Genomic DNA, 19,137 nt, shown 5'->3' with positions numbered 1-19,137 from the left:
CTGTGATAAAACCCGCCAGACTTCTGCGGATGACCCCGCACGGCCCTACCCTGACCTCACCTCTCGACTCTTACATGTCGTAATGTTGACCGAGGTGCAACTGGTGCACTGCCAGGACAAGAGCAAACAGCAAAGCCTCAAAGCACACTCACCCGTAGGGCATTTATAAGCCGGAGATCCATCACTGTCATCCACATCGTGCTAACCCTCTCACTGCCAGAAGGGACTTCCAGTCTTGGCATATGCACATATATGTATATTGCCCTTCCAAAAGTAGACAGAGCAATGGGGGTACGTTATTACAGTAATTTAGCAGCAAGCGTGTGTGTGTGTGTGTGTGTGTGTGTGTGTGTGTGTGTGTGTGTGTGTGTGTGTGTGTGTGTGTGTGTGTGTGTGTGTGTGTGTGTGTGTGTGTGTGTGTGTGTGTGTGTGTGTGTGTGTGTGTGTGTGTAGGTGTGTGTGTAGGTGTGTGTGTGTGTATTCATTTACGTGTGTGTGCACATTTGCCTGTGTGCAAGACATGGGGTATATGGTTGGGACTTCATGTCCCGTTCTTTGTCCAGCAGACACGGTAACTCTCTTATGTCAACAGTCAGTGAATTTGCAGTCTAGAGAAGTAATAATTATTAACTCTCCGTATTAAATCGCTGATTTACTACACATGTAAAAAAAAAGCCATCTCCGTCTACGGGAGCTGCAGGACAAGTTCAGCCACCAGGCTCCTAAAAAGGCCGCCTGACTCACGGGGAACCAGTGTCACTAATTGCGGGGACGTCTGACCTATTTGGGGATCAGTCAGCCTCTTTTATTAGAGAGCCTTCTCGCTCAATGGAAGTTGGTCTCACTCATTGGGGGCAGACTCGCTCAATGGGCGGACGTCGCTCAATGAGTGGTCAGTCTCACTCAGGGGAGGACAGTGTCACTCTTTGGGGGACAGTATGACTCATTAGGGGGCAGTCTCTCTCATTGGGGGGCAGTCAGACTCAATGGTAGGTAGTCAGACTGAATGGGGGCAATCTGACTCAATGATGGTCAGTCTCACTCATTGGGGTGCTGTCTCACTCATTGGGGGGCAGTCTTGCTCAATGAGGAGCAATCTGACTCAATGGGAGGCAGTCTCGCTCATGGAGGGGGGGGGCAGTTTCTTTCGCCAGACGTTATGCACTTGGACCCCTGACAATTATGCTTTGCGTTGCCTGAAGTTACATAATAACTGACAGTAAACACAAGCGGAACACATCCAAAGAACACAAGAGCAAGTCTGCACAGAGCGGTGGGTGTGAACAAACATCTATTTCATGACACTAGGAGGACGGACTACTAAGCTTGGGGTGGGCTACTCTCTGGGACTTTAGGAAGACGCATATGTTACATCACATGGCATTACCCCTATTGATAGGCTCCCCTGCCACACCTCAGCCCTAAGCAGACCTCACCACCTTTATTTTACAGACATTTTTGGGTACCTCCCAGATCCTCCCAAATACTCTCTGTTTATTTCTCTATTCTATTATTCTCCTGCTCTGCTTTTACTGACACCCTCACATCTCTGAGGGCAACCAACCAGAGAGGTCTCGTGCAGAGCGGGCGCTGACCCAATCAGAGAGAGGTGTCATAGAGACAGTGGGTGCTGACCCAGCCAGAGGGAGGCCGCATAAAGAGAGCAGATGTTGACTCAGCCAGAGGAATGCCTCATTCAGACAGTGGGTGCTGACCCAGCCAAAGAGAGGCCTCATGCATACAGCGGGCTCTGACCCAGTCATCATGGAGGATAACCAGGACAGTATCTCCAAAAACCAGCCGGAGCCCAAGACCAAGCCTCTAGCACAGAGGAGGCCCCAAGATAACTGGAAGAAAGGAGGGCGGCTTCTGTCTGGGCTTGTGGGCTCCAATGTCCTGTTGTTCAGCTGCACTCTGGTGACCTGCGTCTTCGTTAAGGATGTGGACGTCTGGGAGAAGGACCTGATCATCTTCCTGTCCATCATTATGATTCTCTGCATCCTGTGGATGCTCTTTCAGATGTACTTCAGCTTCATGTACAAGGATGCCATCCTCTTCAAGGACTGCCAGGCGGGACCCATATGGATGAGAGGTTAGTGCACGGGCGATTGTGTCATTGAATAAAGTATTGGGACTGGGAGCAGAAGGGCATCATCCAGTTATGTAAGGACCCAAGTACCGAGGGGTCAATCATTTACACTGTAAGAGCAGCCGATTCAGGGCGTTAACATATTAAAGTCTTTGGCCCTGAAGACTGGAGCACAAAATGGCCCCAGATTTCCAAAAGAATAAGATGCGTGTTATACAACGAGATTTGTTTCTGAGATACATCTGGTATCGTTTTAGTCTTAGTTCTTCTGAGACTTTGATATAAATTACATTTCAGGAGATTCTCTCTCTCCTGCCACCTCATCCTACCTCCCCACAGAGACCCACCTCATCCCAAGGAGAGTCTCACCTCGTCCCACAGAGTCTCGCCTCATCCCACAGAGAATCCCACCTTGTCCCCCCTCGTCTCACCTCATGCCAGAGTCTCACCTCATCCCACAGAGAGTCTCGCCTCATCCAATAGAGTCCCACCTCGTCTTACCTCATCCCACCTAGTCCCACCTTGTCTCAGCTCAAGCCAGAGTCTCACCTCGTCCCACAGAGAGTCCCACCTCAATTACCTTGTCCCACAGAGAATCCTACCTCGTCCTACAGAGTCCCACCTTATCCCACAGAGAATCCTACCTCGTCCAACAGAGATTCCCAACTCGTCCCACAGAGATTCCCAACTCGTCCCACAGAGTCCCACCTCACCTCGTCCCACAGAGATTCCCACCTCATCCCACAGAGATTCCCAACTCGTCCCACAGAGTCCCACCTCACCTCGTCCCACAGAGATTCCCACCTCGTCCCACAGAGATTCCCAACTCGTCCCACAGAGATTCCCAACTCGTCCCACAGAGATTCCCAACTCATCCCACAGAGTCCCACTTTATCCCACAGAGATTCCCACCGCACCCCATAGAGAATCCCACCTCATCTCATCCCAGAGAATCCCACCTCATCTCATCCCACAGAGAATCCCACCTCATCTCATCCCACAGAGAATCCCACCTCATCTCATTCCACAGAGAATCCCACCTCATCTCATCCCACAGAGAATCCCACCTCATCTCATCCCACAGAGAGTCCCACAGAGATTCCCACCTCGTCCAACAGAGTCCCACCTCGTCTCACCTCGTCCCACAGAGTCCCACCTCACCCCACAGAGAGTCCCACCTCGTCTCATCTCGTCCCACAGAATCCCACCTTATCCCACAGAGAGTCCCACCTCGTCTCACCTCGTCCCACAGAGTCCCACCTTATCCCACAGAGAGTCCCACCTCGTCTCACCTCGTCCCACAGAGTCCCACCTCACACCACAGAGAGTCCCACCTCGTCTCACCTCGTCCCACAGAGTCCCACCTTATCCCACAGAGAGTCTCACCTCGTCCCACAGTGTCCCACCTCACCCCACAGAGAGTTCCACCTTGTCTCACCTCGTCCCACAGAGTCCCACCTCGTCCCACAGAGATTCCCAACTCGTCCCACAGAGATTCCCAACTCGTCCCACAGAGATTCCCAACTCGTCCCACAGACATTCCCAACTCGTCCCACAGACATTCCCAACTCGTCCCACAGAGATTCCCAACTCGTCCCACAGAGATTCCCAACTCGTCCCACAGAGGTTCCCAACTCATCCCACAGAGATTCCCACCTCACCTCGTCCCACAGTGTCCCACCTCACCCCACAGAGAGTCCCACCTTGTCTCACCTCGTCCCACAGAGTCCCACCTTATCCCACAGAGAGTCCCACCACGTCCCACAGAGTCCCACCTTATCCCACAGAGAGTCCCACCTCATCTCACCTCGTCCCAGAGTCCCACCTTATCCCAGAGTCCCATCTCGTCTCACCTCGTCCCACAGAGTCCCACCTTATCCCACAGAGTCCCACCTTATCCCACAGAGTCCCACCTCACCTCTTCCAAGAGAGAATCCCACCTCGTCCCACAGAGAGTCTCACCTTGTCCCACAGAGAGTCTCACCTTGTCCCACAGAGTCCCACCTTATCCCACAGAGAGTCCCACCTCGTCCCACAGAGATTCCCACCTCGTCCCACAGAGAGCAATGTGTTCTTTTCTCTTTTTGGGACAAAGCAGCTGCTGATACATTACTTGTTTGTTTGTAGTTTCCATGGCAATCCCTGGCAGCCATATTAATCTATCCCAAGGACCGTGTTATTAAGGGCTTGGTATCTCATGAAATAAGAACAGCACAGAACTGTAAAATACAGGGTTTTGCATTGTGAATAAACCAACAAGAGCATCCTTCTAGGGAAAAATCGGATTATCATTACTGGCGTCAGGAAGGAAATTATCATGAGACACAACTGATAAATATTTCCTTATTTCACATACTCCTCCTATATATATATATAAATATTATTCTATAAATACTCCTATAAATAGATACTCATTATATATATATATATATATATATATATATAAATATATATATATATATATATATTTATATATATATATATATATATGGAGTATTTGTAGAAATATATGTATATATATAATATATAAAACCACTGCTCTTTTTTCAGCCTAACATAACATGTTGCTATGTAACCGGCTAACTCTTTTATTCTGTTCAGCCCTCGGAAAGCTGCTTTTGGAGCGGAAGCTCTCACGCTTTTTATAAATCACAGTGTTAAATAATACGCTGGCGAAGTCACTGCCTCCTTACAATAAGCTGTGTTACCCTTCTGTTCCCACAGTCTGCCTGTGCTACACCATATTCGATCTCTTGCATTAAACCAGTCAAGACTTGTGTATATATTCACTGGTGCCGTATGCCCCTCCGGCAGCCTCACTCTGAAAACAATATCCCATAGCACATATATACAGCTTCAACAGGCTGCGCTTACTGTCCATTATATTAGCGAACACTAGACAAAAAACCCAGTGTGGGCGCTCTGCCACCCCGCTGGCTGCTTGGCGAGGATATTAATCATCTTTATTTACAGAATTCGAAACATAAAATAAAAGGGTGTTAAAAAGGGAGCACAGGCGCGGAGAAGATCCCGCGTGAGGTACTGAGGTAGGTACGCGGATCAGGTACGCATAGAAAATAGAGAATGTGTATACTCGTTAGTCTACCCCGCCAGGGGGGAATAGAAGATAACTGGGAACCCACAAGAATATTGGGGCACGGGGGAATGGACGATTAACCACGACCTAGAAATCCTAGTATAATATAGGCAATGATAAGCGACAATAAGTAATAGGACAACATAGGATTCCTGTATTAACCTGTTATATACGAAATATATACATTGTATATTTTTTATGCGTACGGTCTAGGGGTGCCAGGTGTCCGGTATTGAACCGGACTGTCCTGTATTTGGACACTCTGTCCAGTACAAAATGAGAGGTGCTGTAATACTGGACATGTATGTGTCCGGTATGACCTCCCTGGACATAGTGACCCGACGCACCTTTCACCATTGAGTCCGGTATTTTTGGAGAAGCCGCCTGGCCACCCTATGCGTACCTGATCCGCGTACCTACCTCAGTACTTCACGCGGGATCTTCTCCGCGCCTGTGCTCCATTTTTAACACCCCTTTATTTTATGTTTCCGACTTTGTAAATAAAGATGATTAATATCCTCGCCAAGCCCCCAGCCGGGTGGCAGAGCGCACACACCGGGTCACTCTCTCTCGCCTAGTGTTCGCTATAAACCACGCCGCGGGGAGCGCCGCCACCACTGTTAGGCTGGGACTAGGGGGCCTGCGCCGCCGCCGCGCGCACGCCTGCAGCCCAAGCGACTTGTGAACTTGGCTGCAGGAGATCGTAGACGCGTGGCGGGGGGGGGGGGCGCGGCGGACGCGTCACGGAGCTGGTACGCCCTCATTGGCTGAGCCGGCTCGCGTGCGCTGACGTCACGAAAATACAAAAATTGGTTGTATTTCCAAAACGCGGTCGCGTCAACGCGGCTCTCCGCCTGTAGGCGCGCAGGCACGGGGGTAGCAGAGTGGTTACCGGGCGCGTGCGAGACGCCGGCACCATAATCCCAGCCTGAGTACTGTAGCTGAAGCGGGGTACACATTCTAGTTTAGCCATTATATTAACCCCAGCGTCCGATGTGAAGGCCACTTTGAATATGATTGCCAGCACTGCGTGGGCGCTCCTATCACTTATTGGCGTTGCAGGCCTGTTAAGGGTTAAACATGTTTGAGGCGCATGACTGATTGGTAAAGGATAGTTACGTTGCAGGAAACGGCCTCCTGGATGTCTGTTATCCATCCGGTGGCTCTTCAACACCCAGCAACTATCTGGATCTCTCTCACTGCGGACTCTTCTCCTCATAACGCTCTTCTCTCTGTGTGCAGGAGATGTCTCTGTCGCTGTCTCTTCCTTTCTTTCTCCTTAACTAGCAATCCCCTACAAGCCTCCAGTTTCACCATCTGTGAGTGTGCATCCAGCTGACAAAACATATAAAGTAATAAGTATAAAGTTTAATTACTTCAATAATAATAATATACTTGGTTATGCTGCAAAGAACAGGACCTACTGTGGTTCTTTCCCCCATACAGAGGTAAAGGAAAGGGTTCGCAGTGTAGTGTAGGACCTGCGTACATTTCGGTTATACCGTGACGTTTGGTATCCAGGCTTATGACGCTTTGGCCAAAGGGTTTACAGTAACTAAATAACCTAGTAAATATTATTATTATTGAAGTATTTCAACTTTATACTTATTACTTTATATGTTTTGTCAATTGGATGTAGCATTGTCTTTTGTTGTATACATTTGCCACGCCCAGTAGCACTCCTTTTGACATACATATATATTCATGATGTGGTGGCTGTAGGAGTTTGAGCTAGCTGGGAATGCGTGTGTTAATCAATTTCTGACTGGCAACAGTTGTAAGGAGGTAGGTGGCACCTCCCCCCAGAGCTCACTCCTCCTCACCTTTTTAACTTGTCTTGGGAGGTCTTTTCACTTTGCTGCAAAGAACAGGACCTACTGTGGTTCTTTCCCCCCATACAGAGGTAAAGGGGAGGGCTCACAGTGTAGTGTAGGATCTGCGTACATTTTGGTTATACCTTGACGTGGTATGCAGGCTTTTGACGCTTTGGCCAAAGGGTTTGACTAAATAAGTGTGTGTGTGTGTGTGTGTGTGTGTGTGTGTGTGTGTGTGTGTGTGTGTGTGTACTTAGTTAAGGAGGGTAAAAAAAGTGACAAAAACCCTCCACAGTAAAGCATAAAGCAAATGGAAATATTACTGTATGCTCATCTGCATGTCTTAGACAGGTCTGCAACCCCGCCTTTCACCGTTATTACCCAGCACACAGCACTTCCACTGCAGCAAGGGATTCTGGGAAATGACATGCAAATGAGCACACAGGTATATTGGGGCACAGGATTAATGGAAGCTCCTTACCCGCGACGGGTTTAAATAGCCCGCCCTCCTCCCCCCACCTCCCCTTGCTGCGCGCGCAACTCCACGCCGCCTCGTGGTGCGGGGGAGGGGAGGAGGCAGCCAATCCATGCAAACACTGGAGGGCACGGCGGCCATTATGAGGGCCCATTTTGGAACCTCTGCCCTTCTTTTGTGTTGGAACTGAAATTGTGTTTTGATTTTTAATTAAAAACATCACCATCACAAATACAATTTTTGTGACAAAAGACAAAGAAGTTTCACTTAAAATGCGCGGGCTCAGCGCACACGTGATTTCTTTACTTTTGAATATCTGGTCACACGACCTGGGGGCAATTGTGACCGTGTTAATGACCGGTGGTTCTGATGGTGTGACTTCTGATTCACTGTGACACGGGATAAAGATTTGCGTTCACATTTTGCCCTTCCTCTAGGGGGCATCATTCTGTTTGGGATTGGCACTCTCGTGATGGACTCGTTAGAGATTGTACACGCGGTGCAAAACCTCGGCTGCGACACCTCCCTCAAAATTATCCAGCCCGTCATACAGGCGGTATTTGTAATTGTTCAGGTGAATTCAGGCTCCCTGTGCTGTCTCTGCTCCCTGTTCTCCCTGTGCTGTGTGTCTCTGCTCCCTGTTCTCCCTGTGCTGTGTCTCTGCTCCCTGTTCTCCCTGTGCTGTGTGTCTCTGCTCCCTGTGCTGTCTCTGCTCCCTGTGCTGTCTCTGCTCCCTGTTCTCCCTGTGCTGTGTCTCTGCTCCCTGTTCTCCCTGTGCTGTGTGTCTGCTCCCTGTTCTCCCTGTGCTGCGTGTCTCTGCTTCCTGTTCTCCCTGTGCTGTCTCTGCTCCCTGTTCTCCCTGTGCTGTGTGTCTGCTCCCTGATCTCCCTGTGCTGTGTGTCTGCTCCCTGTTCTCCCTGTGCTGTGTCTCTGCTCCCTGTTCTCCCTGTGCTGTGTGTCTCTGCTCCCTGTTCTCCCTGTGCTGTGTGTCTCTGCTCCCTGTTCTCCCTGTGCTGTGTGTCTCTGCTCCATGTTCTCCCTGTGCTGTGTGTCTCTGCTCCCTGTTCTCCCTGTGCTGTGTGTCTCTGCTCCCTGTTCTCCCTGTGCTGTGTGTCTGCGCCCTGTTCTCCCTGTGCTGTGTGTCCCAGCTCCCTGTTCTCCCTGTGCTGTGTGTCTCTGCTCCCTGTTCTCCCTGTGCTGTCTCTGCTCCCTGTTCTCCCTGTGCTGTGTGTCTCTGCTCCCTGTTCTCCCTGTGCTGTGTGTCTCTGCTCCCTGTTCTCCCTGTGCTGTGTGTCTCTGCTCCCTGTTCTCCCTGTGCTGTGTGTCTCCCTGTGCTGTGTGTCTCTGCTCCCTGAACTCCCTGTGCTGTGTGTCTCTGCTCCCTGTGCTGTGTGTCTCTGCTCCCTGTTCTCCCTGTGCTGTGTGTCTCTGCTCCCTGTGCTGTGTGTCTCTGCTCCCTGTTCTCCCTGTGCTGTGTGTCTGCTCCCTGTTCTCCCTGTGCTGTGTCTCTGCTCCATGTTCTCCCTGTGCTGCGTGTCTCTGCTCCCTGTTCTCCCTGTGCTGTGTCTCTGCTCCCTGTTCTCCCTGTGCTGTGTGTCTCTGCTCCCTGTGCTGTGTGTCTCTGCTCCCTGTTCTCCCTGTGCTGTGTCTCTGTCCCTGTTCTCCCTGTGCTGTGTGTCTGCTCCCTGTTCTCCCTGTGCTGTGTGTCTCTGCTCCCTGTTCTCCCTGTGCTGTGTCTCTGCTCCCTGTTCTCCCTGTGCTATCTCTCTGCTCCCTGTTCTCCCTGTGCTGTGCGTCTGCTCCCTGTTCTCCCTGTGCTGTGTGTCCCTGCTCCCTGTGCTGTGTGCGTCTGCTCCCTGTTCTCCCTGTGCTGTCTCTGCTCCCTGTTCTCCCTGTGCTGTGTGCGGCTGCTCCCTGTTCTCCCTGTGCTGTCTCTGCTCCCTGTTCTCCCTGTGCTGTGTGTCCCTGCTCCCTGTTCTCCCTGTGCTGTGTGCGTCTGCTCCCTGTTCTCCCTGTGCTGTGTGCGTCTGCTCCCTGTTCTCCCTGTGCTGTGTGTCTGCTCCCTGTTCTCCCTGTGCTGTGTGTCTCTGCTCCCTGTTCTCCCTGTGCTGTGTCTCTGCTCCCTGTTCTCCCTGTGCTGTCTCTCTGCTCCCTGTTCTCCCTGTGCTGTGCGTCTGCTCCCTGTTCTCCCTGTGCTGTGTGTCCCTGCTCCCTGTGCTGTGTGCGTCTGCTCCCTGTTCTCCCTGTGCTGTCTCTGCTCCCTGTTCTCCCTGTGCTGTGTGTCTCTGCTCCCTGTTCTCCCTGTGCTGTCTCTCTGCTCCCTGTTCTCCCTGTACTGTGTGTCCCTGCTCCCTGTTCTCCCTGTGCTGTGTCTCTGCTCCCTGTGCTGTGTCTCTCTGCTCCCTGTTCTCCCTGTGCTGTGTGCGTCTGCTCCCTGAACTCCCTGTGCTGTGTGTCTCTGCTCCCTGTTCTCCCTGTGCTGCGTGTCTCCGCTCCCTGTTCTCCCTGTGCTGTGTGTCTCTGCTCCCTGTTCTCCCTGTGATGCGTGTCTCTGCTCCCTGTGCTGTGTCTCTGCTCCCTGTTCTCCCTGTGCTGTGTCTCTGCGCCCTGTTCTCCCTGTGCTGTGTGTCTCTGCTCCCTGTTCTCCCTGTGCTGTGTGTCTCTGCTCCCTGTGCTGTGTCTCTGCTCCTTGTTCTCCCTGTGCTATGTCTCTGCTCCCTGTTCTCCCTGTGCTGTGTGTCTGCTCCCTGTTCTCCCTGTGCTGTGTGTCTGCTCCCTGTTCTCCCTGTGCTGTGTCTCTGCTCCGTTCTCCCTTTGTTGTGTGTGTCTCTGCTCCCTGTTCTCCCTGTGCTGTGTGTGTCTCTGCTCTTTGTTCTCCCTGTGCTGTGTGTGTCTCTGCTCCCTGTTCTCCCTGTTCTGTGTGTGTCTGCTCCCTGTTCTCCCTGTGCTGTCTGCTCCCTGTTCTCCCTGTGCTGTCTGCTCCCTGTTCTCCCTGTGCTCTGTGTGTCTCTGCTCCCTGTTCTCCCTGTTCTGTGTGTGTCTGCTCCCTGTTCTCCCTGTGCTGTGTGTCTGCTCCCTGTTCTCCTTGTGCTGTGTCTCTGCTCCCTGTTCTCCCTGTGCTGTGTCTCTGCTCCCTGTTCTCCCTGTGCTGTGTCTCTCTGCTCCCTGTTCTCCCTGTGCTGTCTGCTCCCTGTTCTCCCTGTGCTGTCTGCTCCCTGTTCTCCCTGTGCTGTGTGTCTCTGCTCCCTGTTCTCCCTGTGCTGTGTCTCTGCTCCCTGTTCTCCCTGTGCTGTGTGTCTCTGCTCCCTGTGCTGTCTCTGCTCCCTGTGCTGTCTCTGCTCCCTGTTCTCCCTGTGCTGTGTCTCTGCTCCCTGTTCTCCCTGTGCTGTGTGTCTACTCCCTGTTCTCCCTGTGCTGCGTGTCTCTGCTTCCTGTTCTCCCTGTGCTGTCTCTGCTCCCTGTTCTCCCTGTGCTGTGTGTGTCTGCTCCCTGATCTCCCTGTGCTGTGTGTCTGCTCCCTGTTCTCCCTGTGCTGTGTCTCTGCTCCCTGTTCTCCCTGTGCTGTGTGTCTCTGCTCCCTGTTCTCCCTGTGCTGTGTGTCTCTGCTCCCTGTTCTCCCTGTGCTGTGTGTCTCTGCTCCATGTTCTCCCTGTGCTGTGTGTCTCTGCTCCCTGTTCTCCCTGTGCTGTGTGTCTCTGCTCCCTGTTCTCCCTGTGCTGTGTGTCTGCGCCCTGTTCTCCCTGTGCTGTGTGTCCCAGCTCCCTGTTCTCCCTGTGCTGTGTGTCTCTGCTCCCTGTTCTCCCTGTGCTGTCTCTGCTCCCTGTTCTCCCTGTGCTGTGTGTCTCTGCTCCCTGTTCTCCCTGTGCTGTGTGTCTCTGCTCCCTGTTCTCCCTGTGCTGTGTGTCTCTGCTCCCTGTTCTCCCTGTGCTGTGTGTCTCTGCTCCCTGAACTCCCTGTGCTGTGTGTCTCTGCTCCCTGTGCTGTGTGTCTCTGCTCCCTGTTCTCCCTATGCTGTGTGTCTCTGCTCCCTGTGCTGTGTGTCTCTGCTCCCTGTTCTCCCTGTGCTGTGTGTCTGCTCCCTGTTCTCCCTGTGCTGTGTCTCTGCTCCATGTTCTCCCTGTGCTGCGTGTCTCTGCTCCCTGTTCTCCCTGTGCTGTGTCTCTGCTCCCTGTTCTCCCTGTGCTGTGTGTCTCTGCTCCCTGTGCTGTGTGTCTCTGCTCCCTGTTCTCCCTGTGCTGTGTCTCTGTCCCTGTTCTCCCTGTGCTGTGTGTCTGCTCCCTGTTCTCCCTGTGCTGTGTGTCTCTGCTCCCTGTTCTCCCTGTGCTGTGTCTCTGCTCCCTGTTCTCCCTGTGCTGTCTCTCTGCTCCCTGTTCTCCCTGTGCTGTGCGTCTGCTCCCTGTTCTCCCTGTGCTGTGTGCGTCTGCTCCCTGTTCTCCCTGTGCTGTCTCTGCTCCCTGTTCTCCCTGTGCTGTGTGCGGCTGCTCCCTGTTCTCCCTGTGCTGTCTCTGCTCCCTGTTCTCCCTGTGCTGTGTGTCTCTGCTCCCTGTTCTCCCTGTGCTGTCTCTCTGCTCCCTGTTCTCCCTGTACTGTGTGTCCCTGCTCCCTGTTCTCCCTGTGCTGTGTCTCTGCTCCCTGTGCTGTGTCTCTCTGCTCCCTGTTCTCCCTGTGCTGTGTGCGTCTGCTCCCTGAACTCCCTGTGCTGTGTGTCTCTGCTCCCTGTTCTCCCTGTGCTGCGTGTCTCTGCTCCCTGTTCTCCCTGTGCTGTGTGTCTCTGCTCCCTGTTCTCCCTGTGATGCGTGTCTCTGCTCCCTGTGCTGTGTCTCTGCTCCCTGTTCTCCCTGTGCTGTGTCTCTGCGCCCTGTTCTCCCTGTGCTGTGTGTCTCTGCTCCCTATTCTCCCTGTGCTGTGTCTCTGCTCCCTGTGCTGTGTCTCTGCTCCTTGTTCTCCCTGTGCTATGTCTCTGCTCCCTGTTCTCCCTGTGCTGTGTGTCTGCTCCCTGTTCTCCCTGTGCTGTGTGTCTGCTCCCTGTTCTCCCTGTGCTGTGTCTCTGCTCCGTTCTCCCTTTGCTGTGTGTGTCTCTGCTCCCTGTTCTCCCTGTGCTGTGTGTGTCTCTGCTCTTTGTTCTCCCTGTGCTGTGTGTGTCTCTGCTCCCTGTTCTCCCTGTTCTGTGTGTGTCTGCTCCCTGTTCTCCCTGTGCTGTCTGCTCCCTGTTCTCCCTGTGCTGTCTGCTCCCTGTTCTCCCTGTGCTCTGTGTGTCTCTGCTCCCTGTTCTCCCTGTTCTGTGTGTGTCTGCTCCCTGTTCTCCCTGTGCTGTGTCTCTGCTCCCTGTTCTCCCTGTGCTGTGTCTCTGCTCCCTGTTCTCCCTGTGCTGTGTCTCTCTGCTCCCTGTTCTCCCTGTGCTGTCTGCTCCCTGTTCTCCCTGTGCTGTCTGCTCCCTGTTCTCCCTGTGCTGTGTGTCTCAGCTCCCTGTTCTCCCTGTGCTGTCTGCTCCCTGTTCTCCCTGTTCTGTGTGTGTCTGCTCCCTGTTCTCCCTGTGCTGTGTGTGTCTGCTCCCTGTTCTCCTTGTGCTGTGTCTCTGCTCCCTGTTCTCCCTGTGCTGTGTCTCTGCTCCCTGTTCTCCCTGTGCTGTGTCTCTCTGCTCCCTGTTCTCCCTGTGCTGTCTGCTCCCTGTTCTCCCTGTGCTGTCTGCTCCCTGTTCTCCCTGTGCTGTGTGTCTCAGCTCCCTGTTCTCCCTGTGCTGTCTGCTCCCTGTTCTCCCTGTTCTGTGTGTGTCTGCTCCCTGTTCTCCCTGTTCTGTGTGTGTCTGCTCCCTGTTCTCCCTGTGCTGTCTGCTCCCTGTTCTCCCTGTGCTGTGTGTGTCTCTGCTCCCTGTTCTCCCTGTTCTGTGTGTGTCTGCTCCCTGTTCTGTGTGTGTCTGCTCCCTGTTCTCCCTGTGCTGTCTGCTCCCTGTTCTCCCTGTGCTGTCTGCTCCCTGTTCTCCCTGTGCTCTGTGTGTCTCTGCTCCCTGTTCTCCCTGTTCTGTGTGTGTCTGCTCCCTGTTCTCCCTGTGCTGTGTGTCTGCTCCCTGTTCTCCTTGTGCTGTGTCTCTGCTCCCTGTTCTCCCTGTGCTGTGTCTCTGCTCCCTGTTCTCCCTGTGCTGTGTCTCTCTGCTCCCTGTTCTCCCTGTGCTGTCTGCTCCCTGTTCTCCCTGTGCTGTCTGCTCCCTGTTCTCCCTGTGCTGTGTGTCTCAGCTCCCTGTTCTCCCTGTGCTGTCTGCTCCCTGTTCTCCCTGTTCTGTGTGTGTCTGCTCCCTGTTCTCCCTGTTCTGTGTGTGTCTGCTCCCTGTTCTCCCTGTGCTGTCTGCTCCCTGTTCTCCCTGTGCTGTGTGTGTCTCTGCTCCCTGTTCTCCCTGTTCTGTGTGTGTCTGCTCCCTGTTCTCCCTGTTCTGTGTGTGTCTGCTCCCTGTTCTCCCTGTGCTGTGTGTGTCTGCTCCCTGTTCTCCTTGTGCTGTGTCTCTCTGCTCCCTGTTCTCCCTGTGCTGTGTCTCTGCTCCCTGTTCTCCCTGTGCTGTGTCTCTCTGCTCCCTGTTCTCCCTGTGCTGTCTGCTCCCTGTTCTCCCTGTGCTGTGTGTCTCAGCTCCCTGTTCTCCCTGTGCTGTCTGCTCCCTGTTCTCCCTGTTCTGTGTGTGTCTGCTCCCTGTTCTCCCTGTTCTGTGTGTGTCTGCTCCCTGTTCTCCCTGTGTCGGTGGTCAGTGGCTGACAGTTGCCACTGAACCTGTCACACCAATGTCCTTGTTTCTTTCAGACTTACTTCCTCTGGGTATCCTGCAGACATTGTGTCCAAATCTACACCAACGTCACAAGGTGAGCAGTTATACCGGGGACCATCACAGTGCTCCACTGTCTTTTTAAACTGGGTCCCCCCAAAATAGTTTTTCCTTTATCCGGAGCACAGAGTAAGATGACCGGGTTCTTGGGGTTCAGGCCCAAAATATCCCATGTGAGAGAATATGAATCCCACCTGGTGTGAGATATTGTGTTAATGGGGCAGAGAAAGGGCCTTGTCTCTCCGTTCCTCCCTCCTTGGTCTTTGTCACAATCTGTATGTCCCTCCCGTCCCTCCCCCTCCTATATCTCTCCTGTCCCAGAGTTTGGGTATACACTGCACTGGTAGCTTCTCGGGACAGAGGGCAGAGAGTGAAGGCCGGTGATACTCAAGGCCCGTCCCTCTCCAACGTCCCGTCCATCTCCAACGCTCCATACTGTTCCTGACAGATGCCCTCACTTCTCAGTCAGCTCTCCTGACACCTTTTTTGTGCGGTTCCCGTAACGTTGCATATGCCTGCTTTACTTCTCCCTCTCTGGGCCGGGGATCCTGTATACGTGGTGACGTGTCCTCTTATGCTTATGTCAGAGAAGGTGTTGCATGTGACAGCGAGTGGGTGTCCACACTGACGTCTCTCTGCTCACAGGTGCGGTCTGATGGTGCTGCTGACCGTTAACCTGACCATATGGGTGATCGCAGTGACCACGGAGTCCAGACATCACACTGTTGAGTTGGAGAAGTTTCTGAAAGAGAACCTCACAGAGAACGTCGACAAAGAGTCACATGGTAATAAAAAAAGAAGAAGAGATTTCCCACAAATTAAACATATCGACCCCTCTCTAAACCCCCTACCTACCACATGGGGGCAATGCCTGGTTTAGACATGTGGAACCTTTTTGATTCGGACATGGTTCCTATTTCATGGTTGGTTTTCTCCACAGGTGACTCTGAGATGTCCCACGACTGCATGTGTAACTACATCTGCAGCTTTCTCCCCACGGGGTATTATTACCTGTATCCCTTCAACATAGAGTACAACCTCTTCGCCTCGGCCATGATCTACATCATGTGGAAGAACGTGGGCCGGCAGATTGATGAGAATGCCTCCCAACACCACGGGCTGGGGCCGGGGGTCCGTGAACATATCCCCCTCCTGGGGCTGATTTCTGGCATGATCGTGCTGGTTGTCGGCCTGGTGATGTTCATCATATATGAGGTGGGAAGGGAGAACAGCCTCAGACACTGGCTATCACTGACCACTTTTTATTTCTACCATGTGGTCAGCCTTGGACTCATGAGTCTGGCTACCTTGGTGGGCATCATCATCTTCAGGCTGGATAAGAGGAGCATGGACAACGAGAAGAACCACAGCCGCACGCTAGACATGACCCTGCTCCTAGGGGCCACACTGGGCCAATACAGCATCTCCTATTACTCTATAATAGCCATGGCAGCCACCACTCCTCTGGAGCTTCTCAGCTCCCTCACCCTCATCTACTCACTGCTGATGATTGTCCAGCACTCGCTGCAGAACGTCTTCATTATTGAGGGGCTGTACCGTCTCCCACCCAACTACGCTGTCAGCTCACATGGAAGATCGGACACTCCTAGCTCCCGGAACCTAAAGGAGGCTGGCACACAGGTCACTGTCCAGGAGACAGGGGGTGACCACTCTCTCACTAGTGTCCTCCAACATCAGGACTACCCACCAGCTCACCGGATGACCAGAAGAGCCACGCTGACCGCTCAGCTGAGGACACATCTCAAGAAGAGGAAGACGCTGAAAGACATTTACTTGTTCCTCTTCCTCTGTAATATCATTGTAAGTGACGGTTCATAGCCCCCAGGGGACAAATTATCCTCCATAATAATTAGGGCAGGATAATTTAATTTGTAATGATCATGTCACATTGTACGGTCTATCCCCAGTCCAGAACGGTGGGAGGGATATAACTTTTATTAGGTGTCACCTTGTTGGGCATTCTTTATATACTGTATAACGCTGCCACTGAGTCACCATGCTAGGGGTGGGACAGCCTCCATGTCCCGTAGGTACCCTGTGTCACCTCCATTTCTTTGTCCCCTCCCTGCAGTTCTGGCTCATGCCAGCGTTCGGCGCCCGGATCCGGTTTGATACAGGGCTGGAGGTGAAGTTCTATGGATTTACCATCTGGGCCATAATCACCAACATCTGCCTGCCCTTCGGTATCTTCTATCGGATGCACGCGGCCGCCAGCCTTCTGGAGCTCTACAGCATGTCCTAGAGGGGTGACCGTCGACCCACGCCACCAGCTGACCTCTTGGGACAACTGTGAAACTGAGAGGAGAATGAAGCATGGCACTGGAGGACTTCCAAAAGAGCTTTTCATGAGCCATTAACGAAACCACCGTTTCTGCTATATTGTAACGGGGTGTGTTGGGGCGTAACGTGGCTGTGATCCGCTAGCCGGTTCTGAACCCCCCTTACATCTATTTAAATGTTAACTTTTTTTTATCACATTTTCTTTTAATAATAACATGTTTTTATTGTAATAAGTCCGGCCACGTCTCGGGCATGCCCCCACATGAAGTGTAATTATTCTTGTTCCTACATTGCCCCGAAAGGGCTAGTTAACATGGGCAGGACCAAGTTCCAATTACCCCTAAATATAGAAGGAACTGATGTAGAGGGCTTGGCGGATTCTGGCTGCAGTGAAACACAAGTTTTAGAAGAATTGGTTAACTCGGCAAAATGTAGCACCCGGCCCGTAGAGTAGAAGGTATGTCACGGGACATCAGGACAAATACGTGGGTCCCAATCACCAGACAGAACAGAGGAGTTAAATAAAACTAGTTTATTTTGGCAGGAGGCAACAGGCAAAACGCAATACAAGGTTTTAGGTTCCAACTGTAGCCCAGAGTCCCCATGTTCAGGTCATCTGAGAAGTGGAAAAACCCAGGCACATCTCCTGGCATGGTTCTTCTGGCCTGGGATTTATAAAGAGGTAGCGATTTTCTGGGGTTCGTGCCCAGAGTGCCAGATAGTTGCTCTAAAGGAGAAAATAGCAGCTTCCTTTGGTACCTATTCCAATAGTAGGGATCCATCTTGAAAGGACATAGTAGGTCCCCTGGAGAAAAGTTCTGTAGGTTCTCAATATACTCACCATAGTAGATTATGCTACCAGATAACCCGAAGCTATTCCTTTGAGAACAACATCTGCTTAAGGTGTAGCTACAGAACTAATTAAGTTCTTCTCCTGGGTGGAGTTTCCTACAGATGTTCGAACAGATAACGGGACACATTTAATGTCCAGGCTTATGAGCTGTTAAGATTGAAGTCGATGCGAACATCTGTTCGTCACAGTCCCCATGGGTGTCTGGGGGTCCTCATGGGTGTCTGTGACCATGCTCCCCTTAAGTGGCTGCATACTATGAAGGACCGCAATCCCAGAGTCACTTGGTGGCACCTCTCCCTTCAACCCTTCTCTCGTCGGGGTCCAGCACAGGAACGATACTCTACACCTGAATGTGGCTTTTGTCCCGGGTGGCGAGTGTCTGTGGGGCGACTCTCTGAGCGGGGGATGTATGTGAAGAAGTGCCGAGGGTGTATAGGAGATTAGGGAGTGAAAGGGTTACGCTCGCTTACTATTCCACGCTCAGGAGACCACGCCCTAGCATCCAGGTCTGCCTAGAGTGCAGCGATTGTCCCAAGTCAGCTCCTGGTTGGGACTGGAGGTTAGAAGGCAGACGGGAGACTCTCTGAACTCAAGTCTTTTACAGCTTGTGAAGGAACAGGTTCCCAGAGGACTTGTCTGGGGAAGAGCTCAGATCCGCACCCTGAACCACTCTACGCTGTGTTTATCTAGCAGATCTGCGCTCTCTTTGTGTGGACGCCGCTGATATAAGTGTACAGCAGCATGGATTTCCCAGTCCGGGAAGTACAGGACTTTACTTTGAAAGAAGTTGGCGTGAACTTTTTTCTCGCCCTACCTAGGAGGTCACACACGTCACTCACACGTCACACGTCACACGTCACGCCTTGTAGTCATTAACTATTTTTTGGAATTAAAGTGAATGAAGTCACTCTTGAGTTTCTCCAGACGTTCTTTTGAATCATCCAGTGATTTGACGGTGTCATTATCTGCATGTGCTCAGTAAGGATTGTAATCTTCAAAACGTCCCGTCTACCATCTGCCGATAGTGCGCCGTACGAGATGGGTGCAGGGGTACATTTAATGGAGACCGATTAGGGTGAAATTAAATCCTGGCTTTATTGAGCCTGTTCCTTTAACAACATAACACATACAAAAGCAACAAACACCTATTCCCTGTGTAAGGGCTAACTTACTTCCCCCGGTCCCTCTCTACAGGACTGGGAGGATTAGCACCTTTCCAGCCTAGCACCCCAAAGTCTCAGCGGTACCTTACAGCAGGTAGACCTTCAGGTCAGAGGTGTCCGGGTGCTTGAGGGTCCTGCGCCCAGGAAAAGAGTTCTGGCCCCCTTGTGTCTTGCTGTCAATACACAGTCGTCCTTTATATTCAAGACCCTCTCCTCATGTCAGCACCGTTGTGTGCTGCGGAAAACACCTCTCCTCTGTTTCCTCCATGAGGCTTTTTGTCAGAGTCCTAATTAGGCAGCTGTAGCCTGGTTAATTGCCTGGCTGCAATTAACCAGCTCCCTGCTGGATTTAGAGGCAGTTTTTCTTAACCGGGGATAAGTCCCTGTTACATGCACCTATTTCCTCCATAACTAAAATGATGAGACCCAGACATGCACAGTCGTTAGCTGAGCCACCTGTGCTGAAGCAGGGATATCCTGAAGATCTTGAGGAGTGGAGTTGGCCACTCCCGCACCACCTAGATGGTAGACACTTCTCAG

At 52.2% G+C, this 19,137-nt stretch overlaps 1 protein-coding gene across 1 annotated transcript; it reads left to right on the top strand.

The window, feature by feature from the left end:
- Window positions 1-1,315: 1,315 nt before the first annotated feature.
- On the top strand, window positions 1,316-18,341 carry LOC142472686 (proton channel OTOP2-like). The gene is given in 8 exon segments (XM_075579798.1): window positions 1,316-2,092; window positions 7,913-8,049; window positions 14,259-14,317; window positions 14,926-15,065; window positions 15,221-15,958; window positions 15,961-16,045; window positions 16,047-16,101; window positions 16,373-18,341. Coding segments are annotated over 8 exon segments (1,743 nt in total). The 5' UTR covers window positions 1,316-1,734; the 3' UTR covers window positions 16,544-18,341.
- Window positions 18,342-19,137: the final 796 nt, after the last annotated feature.

This window comes from Ascaphus truei, chromosome 22 (assembly GCF_040206685.1).
Source record: "Ascaphus truei isolate aAscTru1 chromosome 22, aAscTru1.hap1, whole genome shotgun sequence".
Taxonomy (NCBI): Eukaryota; Metazoa; Chordata; class Amphibia; order Anura; family Ascaphidae; genus Ascaphus; species Ascaphus truei.
This window is presented reverse-complemented; position numbering and strand designations above follow the sequence as displayed.